We start from the raw sequence: 11,610 nt of genomic DNA, 5'->3' as shown, positions 1-11,610 counted from the left end.
CACCATATCTATGCTTGTGTGTGTGCTGGCACTGATTCGACCTCCATTTTTAAAGTTTGATATGACAGACACTAAGTCGTCACATTTAACACAGGCGTTACCGTACTACATCCCAACAGAATACAACTTAAACAGAATAATAAGAATACACAAATAATATAAATGTTCAGTCTGCTAGTTGAATCATATGACCACATCTGAATAATTATCTAGACTATCGTGATTTACTAAAGATCATATGCCGAACGGCATGTTATTGAAAGTGTCCAACGTATACATAATTAGAGTGAGTGAGTTTGGTTTTACGCCGCTTTTAGCAATATTCCAGCAACATCACGGCGGGGGACACCAGAAATGGGCTTCACACAATGTACCCATGTGGGGATTCGAACCCGGGTCCTCGAGCTTAACGATACTGAGAACGTAGCAATATGTGAGCAACAGAATGAAACAACAAGGTTTATGTGCGCTCAATAGTTTTGCGTGTACCATATAGTAACCTCACATAATATGTACATTGTTTAAACATCGGTTGATGAAAGGTAGCATGGAACATTTGAATTAAACACATATAATAATAATTTAGAAATACATTCACTGGCATACACTTTGATTGTAAACACGCAATAATATATACACATGTGCACAAGAATTACTTTGCTTCCACGAGCCCGATTATATGTAATCTTGATTTACTGAACTTATATAATGTCTAAACGTTACTATATTATACTGTAAACTATTTTGATGTACACTAAATTGTTAGATTGGTTCTACATGGTCTGACCTAAGTATGATACAGATATTCACTGTTGTACCTAGTCAATACTGCATAGTTTAAATGATAATATTGGTATAAACTAACAGTATGGAACGCAAAAGAAAACAGAGAAAATATGAACATAATTTAAGACATACAATGAATGAATTGAACATGGCTTACCTTCAATAACCAAGAGAAGCATCGATTAGTGGCCAGTCTTTATTCGGTGCATTTCATGAGTGAAATACCCGAATAAAGGCCATTATATATACCACCGATGCTCTCAGAGTTCGTGATATGGTCGCACGTTCAACGGTCACTTTAAACAATACTTACACATGCTGCTAATCTACACTGCTGACTATCTAAATCTTAAGATCACCTCGTAGTTTTGAAAGAATTGAGAATGCAGAAATTAATAAATTATCTAACAGTTTTCTCGGAGAGCGTGTTATCATAGAGTAATGTTTACTTCTCTCTCCGGTCATGTCGTCTTAACAATTAGTACGTAAAGCTTATCAAAAAACTTGGGGACAAAGACGAGCGTATATCGATACTGACAGATTATAGACTTGGGCCGGACCATGCATGTAGTCTTAAAGCTTAACGCATAATGCTAATTATCTTACAACTTGGAAAATGAAGATCAACACTAACTGAGACAGCGTTTAGTATTCTCGATATTGAATAAAATATACAAAATGTGCTGTTTAGTCCTATTTTATAAAGTCACAATTATTTATATAAGATTGAGGAAAATAGGACGTATTTTAGAACTATGATAGCATGATAGGATTTTTAGATATCGATAGAATTTTCGTTGATGCTCTATTTGAGGACGTTCGAATATAACCTGCCATTTTTCTGAAACAGACGCAGTTTGAACTTCGCTATTGCATGTCTTAGCTTAAAACAGATAGAGGATCTAGTTCGTGTTTCAACTGAGCCCATGGTTTTGACATTCTAGTAACAACTGAGCAAAGCATTCAGGATGATTCCAATATACGATACCTTGTTAAAATGCTTTCCGTGATCAAGCCTGAGGCTACATTTCATTTTAGTATGAGAATGGCTTTCGTGGATTTTCGGTTGAATTTTTGATAGTCATATGCAGATCTTTCTTCCGTTACCCACCGGACTTGCCATTTTGGGGTTATGGGTAATTTGATTTTGATCTCCTGTTTGTTGAAGGGACTGATTGGGTCGTCTTTTGCTTTGTTGTGTTGTTTGGTTGTTGTTGTGTGTGTTTGTTTTGTTTGTTTGGTTGTTGTTGTTTGTTTTGTTGTTGTTGTTGTTTGTTGTGGTTGTTTCTGTGTGTGTGTGTGTGTGTGTGTGTGTGTGTGTGTCTGTCTGTCTGTCTGTCTGTCTGTCTCTGTCTCTCTCTCTCTCTGTGTGTGTGTGTGTGTGTGTGTTTCTTTGTTATAGTTGTTTGTTTTGGACAGGGGGAAAGGTTTTGTTCATTACTGATTGGTAATGGTCCAGCTGTCTCTAGGGGTACCATAAGAAGTGCCTGGAATTGCCTGCCATACTTTCAGATCTATGACATCTGTTTTCACCAGCACCGTTCGAGGCGAGACGCTGATCTGGGATATCAGATATTTTGCGTATTTTCGAATTTGACTCGTTTACTTTCTATGGGTATTCGAGGGGCGATGGGGTAGCCTAGTGGTTAAAGCGTTTGCTCGTCACGCCGAAGACCCGGGTTCGAATCCCAACATGAGTACAATGTGTGAAGCTCATTTCTGGTGTCCCCCCGCCTTGAAATTGCTGTAATATTGCTAAAAGTGGCGTAAAACTAAACTCACTCACTATGGGTATTCGGGGAACAGTCGAGATTATCCGAGGCAAAGTCTGAACATTTGAACGGTGTACATTCCTCCATCAGCCACTGCATAGACCAACATGGGATGAGGATGGGGTGGAGTGTTTTTCTAATTGTAAAGCGCTACCTGTATAGGTGTGTGAGGAAGGTGGTTACTTTTCCAAGTGAAATGGAGTTGCCACCGCAATGTGAGGCGAGGTTCACAGCGGCAAAAAGTGAAGACAATTGAACAATTGCTGACATGGACAAAAGGTGTGGGACCTCCCTGTTTTAGAGAAATGAAATGGTCGGCTTCAACCCATTTCTTTAATATTGTGCCGTATTTGAACCAGCCGTTCATGTCTTTTATGAACGACTGTGAACCTTAATTATCCCATTTTGCCTCTTATTGAGCTGGTCTTGATCTTTCATGTGTTTAATGGGTAACCCTTGGTTTGCGTTTACTATGGGATATGCATTGCCATTTACCAATTTTAAGGATGTTATTATGGTTTCAAGGCTCCTAAATATATTTCTATATTTTTTTCTTTATTTTGGGAAGTACAAGTGTCATGGGAAACAGTGTTTCTTTTTCTGCTTTTTTTCTATATTGTGTGTATCAAGGTAAAGTGAATTGGGCATTTTCGCTGAGTTTAGTCACATGCGGCTTTACCAGCTGTTTTTGGTTTATTGCCGTTAGTTTCAATGCCCTTTGAGTTCCACCGCATCCAAAGCAAGACCATGACTGGCTGGACGAGCAGTAATCGAGTTTTATGGTATACCCCATATTAGAACAGTTTCTTTGTTCCTTTGCCGTTCAGTAATTTATGTGACAAACCAGAGACCATATAATAGATATGGTCTCTGGACAAACGTACAGTCGCTGAAAATATTTCATCTGAATAAAAACAGATTTAAATTGAAAAGGAGCCCACGTGAGATGAGAAATTCCCGACCTTGATGGAGACTTTATTTATGGCGTTTGCATTACAACTAGTACTGAGCTGGAGGAAAATAATATGGTCCAGGGACTGAGACAGACAGTTTTGGAGCTGTCTCTGAATATATATATATATACTCATGCCAATAATGGTTGACGCCAAATTTTTTTAATTGGAGAGGGTGTGTAGGGTGGGGGTGTGAGGTGTGTGGGGTTGGGTTGGGGAGGGGGGTGACAACCATTATTGGCATGAGTATATATATAATATTGATAGTAACAAACAAACCCATATAAATTGAAAAGGAGCCCCAGGAAGACCAGCAATTCCTGAACCTGAGGAAATCTAGACTTGCTTCATTTAGGGCTTAAGCATTGCAGGGAGAGCTAGGCTGTAGGGGAAATAATGTGGTTGAGGGTCTGTGAGACTATTTTGGAGCCTGCTTGAGGGTGCGAATGGTTTGCGTTTTGACTCTCATTTCCCTGCTCGTAATTTGAATCAAAGCCATGGCTACGAACTTAGTAATATGAGCATTTTGTATAACATGAGCTGATGTTCTCGTTTGATTGTTACGCCTACAGATATTGGGTGTTTGAAACTGTACATGCAGTTTATACCTTTCAACAGAAAAACACCCATATCCGAGTTACAGACCTCGAATGGGGGGTAGGGTTCATCTTAAGATATTTTCACATGGGTGTTCCACAAACCCACGGTCAGTTATGCAGGACAAATTGTAGAATGCACACTGTGACTAACATTAGTGTAGAGCTCGTTAAACAAACACCCACCCTTTGTGGCTACACTTCCTATGGACATAGCTGAGGTGTCACGTCATCTCCCATCGCGATTCCAACTTACAATGAGAACGTCAAGCGGAACCCGATACGGGAGGAGGGGGAAGGGGGTTGCGGAGGGGGAATCGGGAGGCATAAAGCAGGTCAAGATACGAAAGGATGTGCTAGCTCGGCACCAGCAACGTGGCAGAGAAACCGTGGCACCGTAAGCAGACGAACGTGGAACTCTCTCAACTTGAACACTCACATCACCAACACTGACCATGGCTGCTGCAACTCTTGTCTCCGTGCTCTTGTCCGCCCTGGTGGCCTGCTGCTATGTAAGTAGTGTTTAACATTGTTTGATATGGGTGTAGCCTAAATGTAAGCGGTTCATCCACACTCCTCTTCGCTATGTCGGTATCCTGGTGTAGAAAGTCAGGACGCTCTCCTTTGTACAGATTGTTGCACCGTGTAAACTTCATGGCGACACCAGCTAAGATTGAATCATTCAGTTTGAATATGTGCACATACGTTTTTAAAAGTTATGAGCATTGTATAAACTTTCTGTTGAACCTTGGTTGATCATGTCATTTTAGTTTTAAGAGAGCATTAGTAAATTAAAATAATGTAAAGTGTTTGGCAATGTCTGCACTCTCAGGACCAACACGAATGTCCGTGGACTGTATTCGTGTAGTTTTAAACACGTGTGTTTCGAAGGCAGATATTTGATTGTTTTAGTGTAATAACGAGGGAATGTGTAACCCATTAACCCTTTGTGCGTGGCAGTTGGCGGCCATTTTGAAATTGGAACCAGAACAGGTTACAAGACGTGAATGGCATGATTCATAGACTAACAACTAGAAATGAATATATTTTACAGAAAAAAAGCTCATAATAAAAAAAATAAAATATAATATAATGAAAAGGAGCCCTGAGACTTTCTTCATTTTCAGAAGCTGTGGAAATCTAGACTTGCCATATTTTCTACTTGCGTGGGCTTTCTTGGATATATTTGCTTCAGGGTCTGTATGACAGACTAGCTTGATTCAGTACAGTTGTTCCACACATTACCGTATTGACCCTTGCAAATCGGTACTACTACCATGGGTAATCATCAAAACTGCTGTACAGTAACTATTGCTGTTACTGGGGTGATAGGGTAGTGTAGTGGATAAAGTGTCCGCTCGTCTCACCTGAGTACAATATGTTATTGCTGGAATATTCCTAAAACCATAACTCACTCACTCACTCACTCACTCTTGCTGTTGCTGACAGGGTCATGGTTGATAGGTTGACCCTCAAATATGTACCCAGCTTACAATATGATGTATCGGGAAAATAGTAATCCCAGTCAGTATTATATTAGTATATAAAACACAGTTTTGTATCGGTGTTCTGGTAAGTCCGTTGAAACATTTAACATCAATGTCCTTCGGTATGCCACAAAACAACGAAAGTCTGAAAAAAAATATAGGACCCAATGGAGAGTGAGTTAAGTTTTACGCGGCTTTCAGCAGTATTCCAGTAAGACCGGGTTCGATTCTCCACATGGGTACAATGTGTGAAGCCCATTTCTGGTGTTCCCCACCATGATTACTGGAGTAATGATAAAAGCGGCGTAAAACTAAACTCACTCGCTCATCTATCATTAACGCAACAGACAAGACGTGTAAACATTGCAAGGCGGGAATTAGACTGACTCCCAGAAGTTATTGAAAAATATGTCTCCGAAATGGAAAAAAGATCAAAGTGGATTAGCATAATTCTTCAATCTTGACTTGCCAAATCATTCAAGACTTGTTATGGACTTCTTTTTTATTTAATTTCTAGAGTCTGGTAGACGGACTGGGCAGGAAATCCCGTCCATGCCGGTATATATGTAGGTGTAGTCTGTCTCACAATCTCTGAACCACATTAATTTCCCTACTGCCAAGCCCTCTTTGCAGTGCTAAAGCCCTAAATAAAGCAAGTCTAGATTTCCTCAGGTTCAGGTTCTGAATCTCTGGTCTCCCTAGGGCTCCTTTTCAATATAAATGGGCTTGTTTGTTCCTATCAAAATTATATATATTCAGAGACTAAGCCTTAGTCTAATGTAGGTAATGTATGTAGGCAAAGTAACACATGGCCACCAGATGGTACACACGTCAACAGGTGGTTACTCTCACTCCAGCTGTTCCGAGTTTACTAGTGACTCAATGGTTACGTCAGGGTGACCGATCCACCAGCTTGGTCGTCGGGCCTGTGGCGTGGGGGTACCGGGTACTTGTAATTCATGGAGGTCTCCACGGGGGATTTTGTGTCACACCACACTTTTCATCTGTTTATCATAGGAAGGCGTATTCATTTTTTGTTAATTGAACTGAATCGTGATGTACGTTTTTGAACAAATATTCATGTGAAATGAATTGTTATAAGGTTTTCGAAGATGGACTTTGGGTGCTGATGGTTGAATATAATATGTGCAAAGTTGCGCTGCGTTCCTTGTTTTGCCAGACCTTACGTGGGTTTTGTAGTGGAATAGAAATCTATACTGGGTCTTTATTGTCAGTATATGTTACAATGTTACCCACGTTTGCTGGTTTCAGGACAAGTAAAAAGGTGCCAAGATGGTTGAATATAAAAGTTGCGCCCTTGTTTTGCCCTGGTATGACGCACTTGTCGACCGTGAGTGAGTATGGTTTTACGCCGCTTTTAGCACTATTCCAGCGATATCACGGCGGTGGACACCAGAAATGAGCTTCACTCACTGCACCCATGTGTGGAATCGAACGCTTTAAGCACTAGGCTAACCCACCGCCCCATCTGAAATGTAGTTAAATCATGGGGTGACCGCTTTAGTTAAGTCAGTATGGTAAGGTGCTGAAAGACCAAAAACGATCATGGAGCCGAAACTGGAAATAGAACTGATGGCCAGATCCTGGCAATTCCTAAATAATAATATTTGTAGGTTTAATTCGTTAAATTATCTTTAACGCATATCTAAAGAAGCCCATAGAATATGTTCATTTTCAGAGACCATGTAATTGAAGAAACCTAACCTGCCCGTTAATTGCAGACTTGCTTGGTATTTTGTATTAGGGTATGTATAAGAGACTATTCCGAGGCTAAACTTCCTTTTTTGCTTCAGAGGAAAAAAAACGGCTTGGAAGGTGTTTTGTAATTTCTTAAACCACTTTTAAAAAAGCGAACAAATTTAATTGTGTCACGGAACGTGGTTCTTCGTCATCATCACAGTCGTTTTAATGTGTATCTACAGGCAGGGGAGACAACCGTGACTCACAAGGTGTACTTTGACATCGCTATTGGGGGCAGTCTGCTGGACGGATTGTGTTCGGTCTGTTTGGAGAGACTGCTCCTAAGACGGTGGACAACTTCTTCACCCTATCCACTGGCAGTCTCGGGTTTGGTTACCAAGGCAGCAGCTTCCATAGGGTCATCAAGGACTTCATGATTCAAGGTCAGTTGCAATGCTCGAATCTTTTGTTGGTCTGTATGTACGTATACAGGTGATTCTGTAGCATTTGATTGGCTGAACGAAAAGTAGGCTACACTAGTGCCGCCCTCTTGCGGTCTACTGTTGATGATAGCTCATAGGTTGTGCGAAATAAGCATATCTGAAAGCGCATGTAAAATCACAAATTAGGTTTAATATAGAACAAACTTTATGGAAACAACTTCTTTTTATTCGTGAGTGCGACGTTTCGATACAGATTCTTGTACCGTTGTCAAGCATAATGGAACATGAAGAAGGGGGAAGTATATATATACTGGATGTAACAATGTAACAAAGAAAACAACATAATTAACATAATTGGCTAGGCAGAAAGCTGATGAAGCCAGAGAGTAGACAAAGAACAGGCGTGGAAGCCAATGATGTACAAATAATAATGAGATGTTTATACAGCAGAGTTTATACAGTAGATTGGGCTTGGTGGATGAGTGCATCATAAGCTGATGGAATGAAGTATCCTTGGTCTCGGTTGATGGTTGTGTGGAATTTTGGTTGCATCATTTGAAGCTGTTAACAGTAGTTTCTTAAGCTGTTATCAAGCTCGAATGAGCATGACGTAAGAATCTACATGGAAACGTCCCTGAATGCAATAAACCAGCATTTGCTCTCCATGAATTTGAACGTTTTCTCATTTAAAGAGTAACTTGTAGTATACCAATCAAACTGTCACAGTCACTAATTCTGTCATTGATTTCGAATTGTGTATATTTTTTGTGCTTGGAAAATACATGGGATTTTGCCTTCGAATTGGGCCAAACATTGCGTACTCCGATGTTTACAATAAAGGGTATATGGGCATCACTCCAATATTGATCAATTTTGTACACGTCTTCACGTTACAGGAGGCGACTACGACAAGAAAGACGGCTCCGGCATCAAGAGCATCTTCGGGGGCTACTTCGACGACGAGAGATTCACCCTGAAGCACTATGGCCCAGGCTGGCTCAGCATGGCTAATGCCGGTAAGCATGGGGAGATAACTCCAGCCAGGACACAAGAACTGGTAGAAACATGAAGATTATCTAAACTTATCGTCCAGCCCAATTTGGTTTTTAAGACTGATTTGTTAGTAACTGAAATAATCTTTTTCAAGATTCGTTCAAGTTTTATATGGGCTTCATTTTCTTTGTTTTTTTACTATAGTAGAAGGGCACAGTAATGTCATCTACTTTTGTTTTATTATAAATAAATATGTGTACTTCGAAACTATAACACCATATACATTGTACTGACCAATGCTTCTCTTGCGAAATGAAAGATGTAATGATGAAGTGAGAATAGTTTTACGACGCTTTTAGAAATATTCGCAATATCACGGCGGGGAACACCAGAAATGGGCTTCGCACATTGTGGGGAATAGAACCCGAGTATTCGGCGTGACGATCGAACGCTTTAACCACTAGGCTACCCTACCGCCCCAAAGATGTAATGCACCCCCAGTTTGATCTGTCATGTGTGCAGCGGTTACGCCGGTAGCGAGCACTAAAGTTCGATATTAATTTAATTAGAGATTTGATTCCCCTCTGATTAATTTGTATGATCAACGTTAAGTCTGAACGTCATGACAATCACAACTCTTATTTCACAGGTCGCAACACAAATGGCTGCCAGTTCTTCGTCACCTGCAAGGCTACCCCCTGGCTGGATGGTAAACACGTAGTCTTCGGGAAGGTTCTGGACGGTATGGACGTTGTGGAGGAGGTCTCCAGCGTGGAAACCGACGACAACGACCACCCGTTGAAATCCATCATAATAACAGAGTCCGGAGAGATCGCACTTGGTGAACGATTTGATGTATCTACCACGTACCATGCTGCTTAGGATGTCGATGGGGTTGAAATCTTCCACTATTGGAATTTGTGTTCATGTAAACGCTTAAAGATGTAAAGATTGTGGTTGGAAAATAATATGGCAAGTTTCGAACTGTTTATGGCGATGTTTAAAAGTCCGGCCAATAATTTAGACTAAGGTGAAGGTCACAGAGGCCGCCATTACAAAACTATAAGCTCTCATCATCACGCATTCAATTGAATATGCTTTATTATTAGATTAGCCAAATTTATGACGAAATCAAAACATAGGTAAACTTTATAATAGTGTTTGTTAAAATAATCTGAATTTGTTGCGAAAATATTTGGTGCTATTTACGTCATCGGTGACACCGGAGAGTATCTATTTTACCAGCCTCGATTATCCAGCGACAGGAAGTAATGCCATACTGGATAGTCGAAGATACTTTTTGACAGGAAATGATCATGTTTGGAATTGTCTGGAGTTAATATGTGTGTGTGTGTCTTGTGAGAGAGAGAGAGAGAGGCGATGTATTTGAAGGCTGTGTATCTACATTTATTCATCATTAAGATGTATGATCTGTGTCTGGGAGCATGTGTACCATTGTTGTTGAGATATATGGGGGATCAAAGGGATAACGCGTTTGGAATTGAAACATTCCCATTTTAGTCACCCAAATCTTCGTATGTTCGATTGTTTCATAACTCCAGGCACTAGGAGAAGGTCCTGTAAAATAACAACGCAGGGCCTAGATTTTCGAAGCTCTCTTAGCGCTAAGATAGCCGTATGTGCCATACATTAACTTACGTTTATCTTAGCGCTACGAGAGCTCCGAAAATCTAGGCCCTGGAAGGTAACTTATGGTTTTAATGATAATAACGGCAAGATGTTTTATTGATGATAACGCTTTCATCACATTTGATGGCCGTTTCTGTGTCGTTTCAAAACCGTCTCACGCAACGGTAAGAATCTATTCGGAAACGTCGTATCACGCGATAAAGAGGTTGATGAAAAGGAATGGTTTACATAAAGGGGTCGAAATATGGCCGATGCCGTTCACTGCAGCCACAGTGCCCTTCGTCACCACACGTCTCTATTCGGAGAGTACTCGGCAAAGCCCGGAATGGTACGAAGTATAACTGCGAAAAGAGCCGTAGTGAAGAATGTTTACACAAATCAAATCCGTCCTATAAAGTTCTTTATTGATTTGTTAGGATTTCAAATATTTTATAAATGACCAGTAATCTAATAACGATAATAAATGCTATTCACAATGTATACTACTCAAACTTTGCTAAGGATCACAAACATTCGCAACTTTACTTAAAAGTAGATTTATAATTTGAACTTATATCCATTTAAAACTGGATAAATAACGATATGGTAACACATCTTAGGAAAACATCCACTTTAAGCTAACCGTATGCTCTTGATACATGAGTAACCATAAAAATGGTTTTCATGGCACCAATCAACCATTTTGCAAATCATGGCACGGGTCATTGACAAGTACACAACACCTGTCAATAGTAGGTATGGGATCCACTAGATTAAATGACAAACTGAAAACTAGGATCCATGCTTTCAATAGGCTTAGATATTTAAAACCAAATTTGCCCCACATCATAGTTTTCTGTTGCATCAATGATTTGATCCTTAGCAAAGTGTGAATAGTATATGAAAGAAGTGGATGCACGTATCCTATATATGTGTGTGTGTGAAAATACATACATGTTATCAGATCGTATCTATGGTTTTGTATGACGATAAGCAGAGGCAAAAGAAAAGGGCAATGAAAAAAAGGACCTTTCTTAAGTTCCCAATGGCAGAGAGCCAAACAAATACATGTACATTCTTTTTGGAAAATAATGATGCTGTTTGAAATCCCATGTTATTATAGATATCTTGTGAATTTACTGAAAAGCCCTGAAGTCGAAGTATGAATGGATGTCGTTCACAAACATGAACTCGATAATACAATTCTTCTAAAAGTGCCAAAATATGAGATAATTTTAATGCAAATATTG

The 11,610-nt window shown here is 39.9% G+C and overlaps 1 protein-coding gene across 1 annotated transcript; it reads left to right on the top strand.

Moving 5' to 3' along the window:
* The first annotated feature begins 4,562 nt into the window (after positions 1-4,562).
* LOC124283465 (peptidyl-prolyl cis-trans isomerase B-like) lies at positions 4,563-10,972 on the top strand. The gene is given in 5 exon segments (XM_046719528.1): positions 4,563-4,619; positions 7,538-7,583; positions 7,586-7,738; positions 8,635-8,754; positions 9,381-10,972. Coding segments are annotated over 5 exon segments (609 nt in total). The 3' UTR covers positions 9,614-10,972.
* The last annotated feature ends 638 nt before the right edge of the window (positions 10,973-11,610 follow it).

This window comes from Haliotis rubra, unplaced genomic scaffold (genome assembly GCF_003918875.1).
Source record: "Haliotis rubra isolate DU_JTF1 unplaced genomic scaffold, ASM391887v1 Scf317, whole genome shotgun sequence".
In the NCBI taxonomy this organism is placed as follows: domain Eukaryota; kingdom Metazoa; phylum Mollusca; class Gastropoda; order Lepetellida; family Haliotidae; genus Haliotis; species Haliotis rubra.
Note: the sequence above shows the minus strand (reverse complement) of the source record. Positions and strands in the feature narration are given on the sequence as shown.